Genomic DNA, 16037 nt, shown 5'->3' on the forward strand with positions numbered 1-16037 from the left:
GATTGTTCAGAAGATGGTCACTACTTATAAAGACTGGCATGAAATGTTACCTTTTGCCTTGCATGGTTACCGTACTACAGTGCGCAGTTCAACCGGGGCAACTCTTTTCTCTTTGGTGTATGGTATGGAAGCAGTTCTCCCCCTGGAAGTGGAGATTCCATCTCTTCGAGTAATCATGGAAGCAAAATTAACTGAGGCTGAATGGTGTCAAAGTCGGTATGACCAATTGAATCTGATTGAAGAGAAACGTATGGATGCTATGACTCATGGACAGTTGTATCAAGTGCGAATGAAGAATGCTTTTGACAAGAAAGTCCGACCTCGAGAATTCAAGGAAGGCGAATTTGTATTGAAAAGAAGGATAAGTCAGCAACCCGACCCAAGGGGCAAGTGGACACCTAACTATGAAAGTCCTTATGTTGTCAAGAAGGCTTTCTCTGGTGGTGCTTTGATTCTTACACACATGGATGGTGTTGAACTCCCAAATCCTGTTAATGCCGATATAGTCAAGAAATACTTTGTCTAAAAAGAAAAGAACAGCGTGGTAGGTCGAAAACCCGAAAGGGCGGCCTAGGCAAAAATGCGCTTCCCGGTGGATCGAAAACCCGAAAGGGCGATCCAGGCAAAAGTTAGGGACAAAAAAAAAATGAATATTGAAAAGCTCGCTGAGATTGCACGCAACTCAGGCAAGAATGAGCGCCTCGATGAGCCGAAAACCCGAAAGGGCGGTTCATGCAAAAATGAGGTTGACAATAAAAGACAAGTAACTATATCCGGCAAATCACCATCACCTCTTGGGGCATCTGCAACTGTCAATGATCGTCTTCATCAGAAGCTTCTGTACTTGTGAATTCAAAATTTCTATGAAATGTAGCGGTCATCGTGTTCAATGTATCACCAACCAATAAAATTACCATTTTCCAAGCTTTGTAAATCCGTGAAGTCATGCCTTTGGCTAACTTTCACTCTTCCACATCAATTTGAGCCTGTGCTATTTGTTTGAAATTCTATTTTTCTTTCTACAAAATATTTTCTTTCCATTTTGGTAATGTCAATGTCTGAAACAAACATTTTTGAAAATTGAAAAATCTTTTTCTGTCTATTTTGAAAGCAAACCTGAGCAATAGGGTACATTTCAATGAAACATGCATGAATGAATGAATGTCAATGTCTATTTCAATCCACGTTACAAGCAGGTTACTCCCCGGGATGATCTGTGGTCAATGGCAAGAATGAAAAACAGAATGAAAAATTGAGAAAAATGAAAATAAAAGCTCGCTAAGTTGAAAACCCGAAAGGGCGGCTTAGGCAAAAATGAGCACCCAGCTGATTGACAACCTATGAAGGCAATTCAGGCAAAAATGGGGCAATGAAAAGAATTTTACTCCCCGGTGAATCGAAAACCCGAAAGGGCGGTTCAGGCAAAAATGGGATTGAAAAATGAAAAATGAAAGAATGAAAATGAAATAAAAGCATTGACCACAGATGCGAACATCCAATGTTTACCCAGCACTGACACGCCTAGCAACGGCGACCTGTATCCAAGAATCTTCCGAAGATCCCTCCTTTACAGTTTATATTGCCCTCAGCCATGGTTTTGATACGTCTCTCAACGACGGTCTCTCCAAAGAGGTTTTCCCCTGTGAATATGTTGCAGCACGAGCCACTACGTGCCCAACCTTCCAATGTTTTGTCTGCCTTTGTGAAACTTCTCTGTCAAACTGCCAACCAATCATGCATTTCAAGCATTCATACACGCATAATCATGCATTTTATGTGCTCATACATCCAATAATCTTGCTATACCATACATACATGTTGCATATCCAACTCTCAACTATCAAATTCAATCCAAATTTCAACTGTCAATCTCAATTTCAATTCAATGTCAAATTCGAAGCAATCTCAATTTCAATTCAATGTCAATTCGAAGCAATTTCCAATCTCAATTTCAATCCAATCTCAATGTCAATGTCAATGTCAATGTCAATTCCAATGTCAATTTCAATCCAATTCAATCTCAAATTCGAAGCAATGTCAATTTTTCAATTCAATTCCAATCCAATCTCAATGTCAATTGCAACTCTCCAATTCAATGTCAATGTCTATGTCTCAATCCAATTTCAATTTCCAATATCTCTTTCAATTTCAACTCTCCAATCCAATGTCTATGTCTATGTCTCTGCTCAATCTCAATTCTCAATCTCTCTTTCAATGTCAACTTCCAATTCAATCCAAATCAATGTCAATTTACTCTCAATTTGCTTTTGGGCCAACAAAAATGGTCATGTCTACCTTCAAATCGAGTCAATGACAATTTACCCTCAATTGGTATCTTGTTAAACCAGACTTTCAATTTGTATCTTGTTACTGGTCAAGTGGCTAGTTCGATCAAAAAGAACAGCTTGTACCTGCTTATATACCTATACTTCCGGACAAACGACAAGTTCGATCCCAAAGAACAGTTTGTACCCGGCTTATGCTTTGTTATCGGTCAAACGGCAAGTTCTATCTGAAAGAACAGTTTGCACCTACCCCCATGATGTGGTGATAATCCAACGGCAAGTTCGATCCAAAGAACAGTTTGTATCTACCCTTTTGTCTATATCTCCAGCCAAACAGCCAGTTCGATCCAAAGAACAGTTTGTGTCTTCCTATCTGTCTGTATTTTCAATCAAGTGTCAAGTTCGATCCAAAGAACAGCTTGTATCTGCCTATGTGTCTGTGTTTCCGGTCAAGTGCCAAGTTCGATCCCAAGAACAGCTTGCACCTATCTCTTGTGTTGTATTCCTTGGTCAAGTGACTAGTTCGATCCAAAGAACAGCTTGTACCTTTTTTTTTTTTTATCCCCTGGTTTGTCTACCCAGTCAATGTTCACCTGAATCCCCAGTGACATGACAGGCTCCATAGACTCCAGTTGTTTGTCTTGCATTCATAATCAAAGTATTGCATGGCATTCATGTTTTTGAAAATCTGAAAGCGTATTTTTATGTCCAAAAGCAGTGCAAATGTTAATATTTAAGTATCTTCGTCCCGTCAACTCACAGACTTCGTCTCTTGACTCTCCGGACAAAGAAACTTAAATAGGGGCAGCTGTTATACCCTAATTTTGGACCTAAAAATACTTGTTCAATTCTTCTTTTCTTGCATTTTAAGTCATTTGAACTGTCTCTGATCAATTGCATCTTTCTCTGCATTTTATTTCAATGTTATTTGCAAAATTCACATAGAAGGGTATTTTAGTCATTTCCTGCATTCAACTCATTTTAATCCTTGAAAATTGTTTGAGTCGTTTAAGTTGGCTTGTATAAGTCCTTGTTTCAATCTCATGTCAAAATCCATTTCAAAAATATCAGTTGAGTCATTTTAGCCCCTAGGGGCATTTTAGTCATTTCCTATGTTGAAATTTCTTTCAGTCTTTTAAAAATTTGGTTGAGTCCTTTCAAATAGTTTGAATAAGTCTTCATTTCAATTCTATGTCAAAATCCATTTTTTAAATTGCATTTGAAGTCATTTCGAGTCAGTTTAGCCCCTAGGGGCATTTTAGTCTTTTCACGTGTTAGAGCTCCGTTTAATCTCTTAAATTGTCTTTGAGTCTTTTAATTTGTTTGCATACACTCTTGCTTTAATTCCCTGTTAAAAATCCATTTTTTAAGTTGCATCTGAGTCATTTTCGGTCGTTTTAGCCCCAGGGGCATTTTGGTCATTTCACACGAAATTTCGGCAGAGAGAGGTTACTTTAAAGTACCTCATTTAGGCCATTGGTTCGTTTTAGTCCGTTTTGTCAATTTTAATCGTTTCACTTTACGTTATTTTCCATTTACCAATTTTAATTCATTTTTATTTTTACTTTTTATTTTTTAGTCCTAAATTCCTAAAATTTGCATTTTAGTCCTTAATTGTCCAAGTCATTAGTCCAAGTGCCACGTGTCAGCTTTTCATTTGTCCATAGGAAGTTTGTTAAGTCCAGTGCCATGTGTCAACAGTCCATTGGTCCAGTCCATACATGTGTCAGCCTATAAAAGGCCAACTCATCACAGATCCATTCACTTCTTTACACATCATCAACAACACAATCACGTTTCTCTCTCCTCCCAAAACAGATCAAACCCAGAAAAAAGTGATGAACACGTTGAAGTTCATCAAGAACTTCATCGTCCAAGAACCCTAACAAACTTTCTCAGATTCCAATCCATCATCAATACAGAGTCATCATTAACAATTAACGTCACAAAATCCAGAAAAACACCAGAAATCACATCAATTGCGAATCAATTCGCGAATTGTTCATCAACAACAACAATTCGCGAACTCAAACTCAATTCCAGCATCAAAATCACGCAAATTCGAGTCTGATTCCAATACTGAATCAAACACAAGCTCAGAAACAAACAGATCCAGAGCAAGCAGATAGAACACCAACGCACAACATAATTCGCAGCAAGGTTCAGCATCAACAGAGAAGGGAAAGGACGAATCCAGCAAGGATCTCACTTCGAAGCTTTTCGTTTGTTCTCGTTCTTGCCTCTCCAATTAGCCTCAGGTAACGACCTAATCTTTTTACTCCTCTATGTTGTGATTTGGTACGAAATCTCATGTTTAGATCTAGGTTGTTAAAGCCTTGCCTCCAAAAAACTGAAGACGGATTCGTCTTCTCCATGGAAAAAGGGAGTCATAGATGTAAAAGGTTTTTAAATCGGAAGAGTTTTGACTTTCCGGCAACGGAAACGGCCGCCGGAGCTCCCTTTCCACCGGAGAAGACGACCGGAAGCAGGTCGGAGAAGAAGAGGATATTGCAGACTCTCTCTCTCTAGAATTGTAGAGAGAGAGGCGCGTGTGTGTATTGTGAGGGTTCCCCTTCGTTTTTCCTTTATATAGTTGCTATGGAATCCTACGCGCGCGCGTGCACTGCGTTACCATGCTCTCCTGCGCCCTTAGCCCTTGGATCTAGGGTTTGTGAGGGACTGGATCAATCTGACGGCTGCAAAGCAGTTGGATCGTCCAGATCCAACTCAGACTTTGGATTTGGGCCCTTTCTTGCAGATTCTGTGGCTTTCCTTTTTTTCTTTGCTATTTCTAACACTGCCTTTTGATAACTGCACCCCCTGTGACACCAAAAATGTTTTAAAAAAATTCCTAAAAAATTTCCTAATGCTTTTCTTGATATTTTTGTTGATCCTTGGTGATTTTTACCTGTTAATATTGGCTGGAAAATATTGGTGAAAATGTTGATTTCTTGATTAGTTTAGCACTTTTAATTTTGTTAAAATCTTGTTAAAACTTCCAAAAATGGTGTGAAAGTTCTTGTGATTGTTGTTGATGCTTGAGACTTGTTTCTTGGGTTATTTCTGCATGTTAGAGGCTGTTAAAAATATATGTGATGTTTCTCATTGGTATTTTCACTTGTTTGGTTAGATTTTTGTGAATTTTTACTATGTCCTTGATTCTAATACTTTGATATATGATGGTGCTACTTGATGTGTAATTCCATGATACATATGCTCTTGAAATTGTGGTTATTTTACTGTTTGATGTGCTGATTTGTGACTTACTTGTGTTACAAGTTATGTAAATAGCTTTATGTGGAATTAAAGTGTAAAATAGGCCTAAAAATGCTTCATAATTGCTTAGTTTAATGCTTCTCTCTAATCCTCATGGTTAAAATTGAAATGGAACCTCTAAAATTGATTGAAATATGAGGGTTAGGAGTTATGTGTTGGCTTTGCTTTTGTGGTCAAGTTTTAGGAATGTTCTGCCTTTGTTTTGGTGTATCTTGAAATTTTGTGATGTTTACTTGCTTACATCCTTCTTACCATATTACATACTATGCTACTAACCATTTTGTTCATCATTTCATAAAGCATTCCCATCTCGTTCTATATCCATTTTATTTCTTGCACTTTAAGTTTCACCAAGACTTAGAATGTAAAACTTAGGATATTTTGTATTTTACTTTTACGCCATTTTTAATTCTTACAAGACCATAGAATGTATCTAGGCCAATGATGTAAAGGACAATGGACTCTAATGATGTACACCGACACAAGCACCGACACATACACACACACCACTTTAGGTATATAGCTAGAATATGCATGTTTAGATGTATGTTTAGGATTGTATGTTTAGATGAATGCTTAGGATCTATACTTAGAAAAATCAATTTTCCAAAAAATGTGAACAACATCACTCAAACTTTTTTTTTTCTCCATAATAAACCTTGGGATCAAAATCCCATTGTAGTTTTCCCTTTATTTTCTTAATCAAAATCTTAATGAATCTTAACCATACTTAGACCTTTTTGCAAATAACTAATCCCACCTAACAATTTCATAATCTCAATGCTCATGAAGCCTCTCAATCTCCATTCTTCAAATCCCATTTTTCAAACTTAAAATCAACCAACAAAAACAAAAACCTTTTTTGGAAGAGAACTACGGTGGATTTGATCCCTTAAACGGGTACGTAGGCAAGGAACAAAATTCCTTCAATTCAACTAAAATAAAAATTCAAAAACATTCTTCTCCCTCCAATTCTTCACTTAGAGACTCTTAGGTTTAAATAAACACTTTCAAAATAGCATTTAAAAATAGAGTGCGCGCGTAGAAATTAAAGACGGTTCCTATAGGATACTATAGTCGTTATGGGTGCCTAACACCTTCCCGTAGCGAAAACAACTCCCGGACCTCGATTCTCAAGGGTTTTGCTTACTTTTTTCCCTTCCCAAGAAAAATAAGATATCACCGGTTAAAAGGTTCAAACGTAATCAATGTTTGACACCCGAAAACCAAGATAAAACAGCGCGTGACCAATGTGACCATTATGTCTCGAAGTAGAAAAATCAAACCGACTTGTGCATTATTACCCCGACCATCGTAACAGGCGTTATCATTCTTCGTCGATTTAACTCATCCAATGATAATTCTACCTTCCTCATTGCTAATTAAAGAGTCCCATCTTTAATTTGGATACATCCTATAAATCAACCGAGCTAGCCATATGGATCACATTATTCTCGTATCTTGTTGTTTCATTATGAACCTTCATTGAACTTTCAATCTCTAAGACAAGTACTTGAAACCTCCTGTCGTCGAAGATTATTCTTTGGTAGGTCCCCAATAATCAAATACAAGAAAGGAAAACGAGCAAAATTCTCTTTTTCGTTAAAGGTATAATCGTCTGCCCTGACGTATTTCAAGTTTGCTCGGTTTTCCTAACAACCCATTTACTATTTGATTTTCATATTTTCAAGAAGGATCATATTCTACGTCTTTGCTGAAGCTGGAACAAGAAAGATTCGTGCTTTGAGGGACCTCGACAAGAAACCATTCTTCACTAGAGTATTGGTTCACGAGCCTCCACCTTGAATCCTTAACCTTCCTTTCACACCTCTCTCATCCCCTTGATCAAATGTTGGTGAAGATGATGTAGTACAAGAAGCAATTCTTGTAAGATTTATTTCTTTGAAGAAGTTTGTTTAGGCGATTTCCCTCTTATTTGTTTATTGTTGAAACGACCAGATAACTAGTCTTGTAGACCACAATCATCAAAGTCATGTTTGAGCGAATATTTGTATAGGTTTCTTACACGTGCCAGAAAGGTGTCTCTTTCCTAATTTCCAAGTATACCTTCTTCACATTTGTTCATTTATACTAACCAGAGAGTTGAAATTTATCCCATCGAATGAATATTCTTTATCCCTTTCTCACTCATATGTCCTTGCCATTGGGTCTATAAGTTTAAATTTTCACTAACTGCAATTGCAATCAAAAGACTTGGTTCTTATATCGTTGTAAATAATACCACTCTTTTTGCCTCGAACAGTCATCATTGCCTTTTTGAAATCGTATAATCATAATTGAGCCTGAATATCTTCCGCGCTTCAGATTGTAACACATTCCTCACACACTAAATTTTCTGTGTAAAAAATAAAATAAAAAAGGTTGTAATTTTCATGTGAATATTGGAACAATTCTCCCTTCATCTAATCTTCTTCAATTTACAATGGAAATAGAAGTGTGAACACACAAAGAGGAATTCAACTTTACGTTTTCTACAAAGAAATTTTTATCTTTACTAATTATTTCATGGTAGGTGAACTTCCTTCCTCACTAAGAACTTGATATATCTTCTTACCTAAGAAAATAACATTTCTTCTTGATTAAGACTCACTATATTTGTGTGAGTAGCCACGATTTTTAATCACACTTGATCAATACTTAATTAATCATAACTCTTATATCATTAAAAATATTTGACTTCAATAAACATATTATAAAGTCAAAAAAAAAATTGTAATTGGTTGATCATGATCTTCTATCAAATTAATATATCTTTAATAATTTTTGGTAAACTTTTTTTAATAATTTGATATAATTGTTTTTGACCAAAATTATGGTGAAATAATAAAAGTTAAATTGTTCGAGTCAAACGAAATAATTGTTGGAGATATTTTTGCCCAGAAAGGCGCGTTGGATTGTAGGGAAAAAAAAAAAACAAAGAAACGAGAGAGATTAACAAACAAGAAATGAACGAACACATTTCATTTCTTCAATTAAAACCCTAACCTCCGTCATCATCGTCCCTCATTCTCGAGTCGCCGGAAAACGCTGCCGGAGTTCGTCGTCGACCTCCGCAAACACCGCAAAACTCGTTCAGGTTTTCATCCTTCTTATTTTCTCTAATTTTTTTCGATTTTTTTTTTTTAATTTGAGAAAATGCTATTCCATCGCGATTCTGAGAATGCATTCCGCACCGCGTTTCTATGATTAAGTGCTTAACCGGTGTGATTTACGATATAGTTTCAATTCCATTACGTATTGTTCTTGATGTTGTGTTATGATTTTTTTTCTTCTTGTGGTTTTTTAGTTAGTAATTTCATGTTTATACTCCTGTTCTTCAAATTTTGTAGTTTCTTATTTGTTGTTGTTGTTGTTGTTTATTTGGATGTTTTCTTGTTTTTTGCGCAGCGAAAAGAAGAGTGTGGGGTCTTTAATTTTCGAAGTTTTAGTACCTTGTTGATACATATGATTTTTTGATTGAAAAGATGAATTCGGAGCCATCAATGTCGGTTTGTGATGAACATTCTGAAGAAGAATTAGGGAAGCCAGTGATGGTAAATGGAGACTCAACTATTGTTGATCCGCCTAGGTTTAAGCGTCGGAAAGTTTCTGCTGTTCGTGATTTTCCGGAAGAATGTGGACCGTTTGGCTCTGCTGACGGTACGAGTGTTGAGGTTAAGAGTGGTGAAGATTTAGGTGGTGGTGATTCGGGTGAAGCTGATAGTCCCAACGACGAAAAGGATCCTCAAAATTTTGAGTTCAATGAAGATTTGTTTGTTGCAGACACTGTTGAACAAACAAGTGGCTGTAGTTTGAAGAAGGAGGATCCTGTGGTCTTATCTGATCAAGTGGATGTGGGTAGTTTTGCCAACGATGAACCTGCAAAAGTGGTATTGGTGGGCGTAGAAGCTATGGATATTAGTTTTGAAACTGAAGACTGTAGCTTGAAAAAGGAAGATCCTGTGGTCTCATCTCATCAAGTGGATGGGGATATTTTGGTTAACGATGAAGCTTCAAAAGTGGAATTGGTGGGCATGGAAGCTGTGGATATGGAATTGGAAACTGAAGACTGTAGCTTGAGAAAGGAAGATCCCATGGTCTCATCTCATCAATTGGATGTGCCTATTTTGGATAATAACGAAGATACAAAACTGACATTGGTGGGCATGGAGACTTTGGATGCGGAATTGGCAACTGAAAGCTGTAGTTTGAAGAACGAAAATGCAGCGATCTTATCTTATCAAATTGATGAGTCTACTTTGGCAAATGACGGACCTGCAGAACTGGCATTGGTCGGTATGGAAACTTCAGATATGGAATTTACAACAGAAGGCTCCGTAAAACAAGATTTATCTTCTATATCAGAGGCACCGGCTCCAGTTGGCGAGGTAGCTATGTCTGATAACTCAAAATCCTCATTGTCCAATATCAATATAGGTGGTTCTGGTGCTTGTATGAAGGAGGCTTTAACTAAAAGGTATCCTCCTCGTAAAAAAGTTGCAGCGTTAAGAGATTTTCCACGTTTATGTGGACGCAATGCTCCCCGTCTCAGCCAGGATGAGTGTCTAAAGGAGCTCGCTTCTTTGAAAGAAGTTGCAGCTACTGACCTACAAGAAGCAGAAAATAACAAAAGAAAGTTTGCCAACTTTGTTGAAGCTGATTTTGAAGGGAATGCGGTCAAGAAGCTGGATGTAGCTGAACCATCTACTGAGATGAGATTGGCACTGGATAATCATCATCAGGTTAAAGTGGAAAACATGAACATCGTTAAGGTCGAGGGAACATCAGAGCTAGATATTGATTACCCAGAACTCGAAAGTAGTTTGAAGGTCTCACCAGGCAGGAAAGTAGTGCTAGGTTTGATGGCCAAGTCAGAATGTCCTTGGGGATCTGATATTTGTTCCCCCAAATTTAAACCAACATCCATTGGTGGTACAGATGACAGGAAGGGAAAGAAAGTTGATTTTTATGCCCACCTGGACAGGTCTAAAACTGCGACCAAGTCCAAAGGTGTACTAAATCATTCTGGGCACCAGCCGTTGAAAAAGAAAAGAGAAAATTCTAGTTCTGATGACATGGGTCAATTAGTAACACGGGAGAAGAATTCTCTAGATCCTAATGAAAATAACAAACACTTTAAAAGTGTCCCAAAACCACGTGGTTATGTAAATGTTTTTCCTCTTGGTCGTAGTAATTTAAGTGGTCATGAGAGTGACTCAGTGGCCCGGAATAAAGTGAGGAAAACATTGCGCCTGTTCCAAGCTGTTTGTAGAAAGCTTTTGCAGGAAGCGGAAGCAAAACCAAAGTCAAATGTGAAAGAATCAAAGAGGGTTGATTTACAAGCTTCAAAAATACTTAAGGAGAAAGGGAGCTATGTTAATGAAGGGGAGAAGATCATGGGATCTGTTCCTGGGGTTGAAGTTGGTGATGAATTTCAATACAGAATAGAGCTTAATATAATTGGCCTTCATCGCCAGATTCAGGGTGGTATAGATTATATGAAGCAAAAAAACAAGGTCCTTGCAACTAGTATTGTTGCTTCCGGGGGCTATGCTGATGACTTAGATAATGCAGATGTTTTGATATATACAGGGCAGGGTGGAAATGTGATGAGCAGTGATAAAGAGCCAGAAGATCAGAAGCTTGAACGGGGCAATCTTGCTTTGAAGAATAGTAGCGAGGTCAAGAATTCTGTTAGGGTGATACGGGGATCTGAATCAGCGGATGGAAAAAGCAAGATATATGTTTACGATGGACTCTATGAAGTTGAGTCATATTGGCAGGATATGGGGCCACATGGGAAGCTGGTTTATAAGTTTCGCTTGCGAAGAAAGCCGGGTCAACCAGAGCTTGCTTGGAAGGTACTGAAGAAATCTAAAAAGTTCAAAAAAAGAGAAGGTGTACGCGTTGAAGATATTTCCTACGGGAAAGAGAAAATTCCCATATGTGCTGTGAACACCATAGATGAAGAGAACCCCCCTCCATTTAAATACATAACTAAGATGATGTATCCTGATTGTTGCAATATTGTCCCTCCAAAAGGCTGTAATTGTACTAATGGATGCTCTGACCACGAGAAATGTTCTTGTGTACTCAAAAATGGGGGGGAGATTCCATTTAATCATAATGGAGCTATTGTAGAAGCAAAGCCTCTAGTCTATGAGTGTGGGCCTAAATGCAAGTGCCCTCCAACTTGTTATAATAGAGTCAGCCAACTTGGCATAAATATTCAACTCGAAATTTTTAAAACCAAGTCAATGGGATGGGGTGTAAGATCCTTGAATTCCATCCCTTCTGGAAGTTTTATCTGTGAATATATTGGAGAGGTTCTTGAGGACAAGGAAGCTGAACAAAGAACTGGTAATGATGAGTATCTTTTTGATATTGGAAATAACAAAAACAACAGTAATCTTTGGGATGGACTTTCGAACCTTTTGCCAGATTCGCACTCAAGTTCAAGTGAAGTAGTGAATGATGTTGGCTTCACTATCGATGCCGCTCAGTTCGGTAATGTTGGGAGATTCATTAACCATAGTTGCTCCCCCAATCTCTATGCCCAGAATGTCCTTTATGATCACCATGACAACAGGGTTCCTCATGTCATGTTATTTGCTGCTGAGAACATTCCTCCCTTGCAAGAGCTGACTTACGATTACAATTACACGATAGATCAAGTTCGTGATTCCGATGGCAATATCAAAAAGAAATACTGCTTTTGTGGTTCTGTGGAATGTACTGGTAGGTTGTATTGAGGTTTTGCCTTGTTAATTGTTGGAACAATTTTTCTTATAGGTCTTTCAAACTAAAATCTCAAAAACTGGAGCTTCATTTTGAGCCATGTTAATGTCGGTAGTTGCTTCAGGATTATTCTGAGTTGGTCAGGATGCTATAGAAAAAGTTGGAACGAAAAGTATTCTTGCGTGACCTACTATTTTCATTTTATATGAAGCAAAATTTTGTCAAAAGGGCAAATATGTTGCCATTTGAATGTGTGAAAGCTCATGTTTGGGGTAGATTTTACCATAAACTGTTTTATTTTATAACAAAGTTTCACAAATTCTTTTTTTCAATTTCTATTTCTTGTCTCACCACCAAAGTCAAACCCTTGTGCCAATTTGGACCTTTGCTCCTTTTGCCGCTTCTGCATTGAATTGTTATTTGTTTGCTTCACTTCCTGTTTTTGTTAGTAACTGATTAAACAGATTAAATTTATTTGACTTTTTGTTCTTGTTTGCCATAGGTTTCCTCTATCGGAGGTAATCATATTTGAGGCTCTATGGGGGGCACTATATGTGGACACCTCTCCTAGCTGGGATTCGAACATTAGTTCACCATGCTGTGGAATTTTGTTAGACCCAACTCCAATAGATTATTTTTGACTTTTTGTTAAGCAACTCTATACAAATGTAAAAATATACTATAAAAATTTACAATCATATCTTCGCAAATACTATATTAAGTTATGATTTGATTCATCAAGAATGATATTTTGAAACTAAATATTTTCAACATCCATTCACGTATATTACTCTTCCTATCACACTATTAACCCATGTTATCTATTGTATTACTCTCCACGTTTTTCTCTTTCGAGATGTATACATCTATATGGGTGTCCACCTAATATTTTCATTAATATATTCATGATCTAAGAGGGAGTAGAACGAGATATGGGGTTGGATGTACTTTGCAAAATCTTATGACTATTAATCTCTTTTCCTCACATCTAGTTAGCGTTGACCAAGCCTAAAGTAGAACCTTAAACAAGATTTGTATACTAGACTAGATGCAAATAACTGAGTGTTCATCTTGTTAATCTTATTGTCATTTTTCTCTTTTGTGTTCCTATCATTTGAGCTGAATTCACTTGAACATGCAAGTGAATTCAATTCACGTGCATACTGTTAGTACCAAATTCAAACATTGAATTCCAAATTCACTAACGGAAAACTTATAAAATCTTTTATACACAAATTTTAAAAGAATAAAAAATTGTTCACGGATGTTATGCTAAAAAAAAAATGTTAATTAGCTTTGTTGATTGTAAAATTGTAATAGCTTATGATTTGGATATAGCTGTATAAAGTTGATTCGATGCATATGCCAGTAGGTTTTTTGTTTGTCCTACGAGTGGTTTTCTAAATGCAGCTCAAGTTCATGGCAAATAATCAGATCATCATTTAGATCATCATTTAAGTACACGTGAATTGGATTCACGGACATCATGTAAATTTTGGATTAGCAGATTGTACGTGAACACAAGTTAATTTAATCTACTTAAAATCTGAAATTTTAAATTGCTTAAAACATCAAGTTTGTACTATTAATATTCTATGATTTGAGACTTGTAGAAGATATTAAGTGATATACTTTTGTGCGTGTCCTAAGAGATTGCTAATATACTTTCCCTTGTTTTTATTTTTTAACAAAAATTGTGTTTGAAGCTGTAAGATTAAATCACTAAAACTCTCACAAGAATATTAGCAAATTCATTGGATTTCTTATTACATCAGAAGCCAAACACAAGCAGAGGAGAAAAGACACATTTTATTCATTCATTTATTGATTTATAGAATGACACAGACCAGGAACAGTAAAACACTAGTCATCTAGTTCCAAATCTATCTATAAGTACTTTTTATTTTTAATCAAACTGAATTTGTGAGTCATAAACAGCCCCAGCTTCCCAATCACTAGAGATAACAGTCTTGGACTCCACCCAATACAGCCCAGCACTACCACTCACTTGGAGCCTCAACTTGATCTCACCTCTTGGAGGGTTCTCTGCATCAAACACTGTTCCAAATGCCCTACGCATTGGCCTCCATTCTTGGCAATCTTCCTGTTCCATTACCATTTCAAGTAAACCCAATTCAATTTCAAGAAATGTAACTAAAAAAATATTAACAATCTCAAAATAAAGGTATACCTGCCACAACTGAACAGCAGTTACATCATTTGTTCCACCAACATAGAGAATAAGAATGGCTAAGTAGTGAGGATTTTTGCTGCGTTCATGGACCTTAAACAAGATATTATAGCCATTGTATTTGCAAGGGATTCTTTTATATTCTATATCCACCACACCATATTTAAAAAGTTCTGCAGATGCATCACCATTTTTGCCCAAATTTGAATAGCCACGGGGACTCATGATGAAGTCTGTCCTATCTCCCACACCGAAATCGGTCACCACCACATATGCTCCATTCTCGTCACACAATTCTGGTATTTTGCACCTCACCTATTTCATCATTATTTATTATATTTCATAAGTAACTAATTGTTAGTTGATGTTGGTACAATTTTTCCTTTATAATATATATTACTTCAAAATATGTCACATCAGTTAATGAATATATGATAAATCATATTTTTTCATATTCATTAATTAACACGCGTAAAATAATAGTAAAGTTAAGTAAAGTTATTACTTGATAGCATGCACCACAACCAGATCCATTCTTCCATAGCGAAGAAACGCCTGCGACATTGCCATCATTTACTGTCTGTCCATAATCACCATAGCCACAAGCTCCCTCTAAAACAGGTTAATAGCTACTCAGATTATGTATTTTATGCAAAGAGCCAAAGTAATGCAATGTCTAGGTTCACCGGAAAAAAATGTTGTATACTGTCTCATTGAATCGGTTTATAAATCGGTCGCAAAAACATGTCAAACCTAAAAAATGTGCACAACACTCTATACACATTTATAAAAATTGACAGGGTTGAGTAGGTTAACCAATTTGAGATAAAAATTGAATGAGATAAATGATCGAGATTAAAATACAAAGAAAATAGTAACATAATAATTAATATATTAAAATTTTATGTATAATTTTTTTAAATAATGTGCTATGTCACATGCACTATATATAATAAATTTTGCACGAGTATATATTAGTAGAAGACACTTACTTGGATTTGCATAACAATCTGGGCTACCATAATAGGTTGCTCTAGAGCAAACAAAAGAGTCTTGAGAGGAACACAAGACAGGTAAGAGCAATATGACACAAACAAAACCAATTTGGTGCTTAAAATTAGGTTCCATCATGTTCAATGACAAATTGTCAAAGCACAAAAGAGGAGAGAAATGCAAAGAATTATTTAGGATGCTAAATGCAAGAAACTAAAAATAACTATGAATAAGAGAAGAGTTTATGGGATGGAAAGCAAATAAAGATAGAGTCATATTTATAGGACAAGCTTGAGGTCCATTTACTGAAGTAAGTAAGGCTTTGTTTGGGAGTTTGGAGGGGAAGAAAAGGAAAGACTTTGACGGGTGCAAAATATGTGGAAAAATAGAGAAATCTTTCAATTTTTTTAAAAGAGTAGTTTTTTAGAGAATGATAAATTAATGCATATGCTTACTTGATTTTTAATTTTAAAAATGTTATAACAACATATATTAAATTTGAATAATTCTTATTAACCCTCCAAAACCCCCAAAACCCTTCCGCAATACAATTT

General features: G+C 36.4%; 2 protein-coding genes across 2 annotated transcripts; one reads left to right on the forward strand and one right to left on the reverse strand.

The window, feature by feature from the left end:
* The first annotated feature begins 8437 nt into the window (after positions 1–8437).
* Positions 8438–13061, forward strand: LOC146919501 (uncharacterized). The gene is made up of 3 exons (XM_085712934.1): positions 8438–8658; positions 8970–12299; positions 12802–13061. Exons 2-3 carry the CDS (start codon positions 9047–9049, stop codon positions 12819–12821), a joined length of 3273 nt encoding a protein of 1090 aa, XP_085569060.1. The 5' UTR covers positions 8438–8658; positions 8970–9046; the 3' UTR covers positions 12822–13061.
* A 1028-nt stretch (positions 13062–14089) lies between these two features.
* LOC146919502 (expansin-like B1) lies at positions 14090–15734 on the reverse strand. Its single transcript, XM_085712935.1, has 4 exons — positions 15483–15734; positions 14996–15102; positions 14491–14805; positions 14090–14403 (listed from the first exon to the last, which is right to left on the reverse strand). Exons 1-4 carry the CDS (start codon positions 15619–15621, stop codon positions 14206–14208), a joined length of 759 nt encoding a protein of 252 aa, XP_085569061.1. The 5' UTR covers positions 15622–15734; the 3' UTR covers positions 14090–14205.
* Between the last annotated feature and the right edge of the window lie 303 nt (positions 15735–16037).

This window comes from Medicago sativa, chromosome 5 (assembly GCF_051527215.1).
Source record: "Medicago sativa cultivar Bolivia chromosome 5, Bolivia_mono, whole genome shotgun sequence".
In the NCBI taxonomy this organism is placed as follows: Eukaryota; Viridiplantae; Streptophyta; class Magnoliopsida; order Fabales; family Fabaceae; genus Medicago; species Medicago sativa.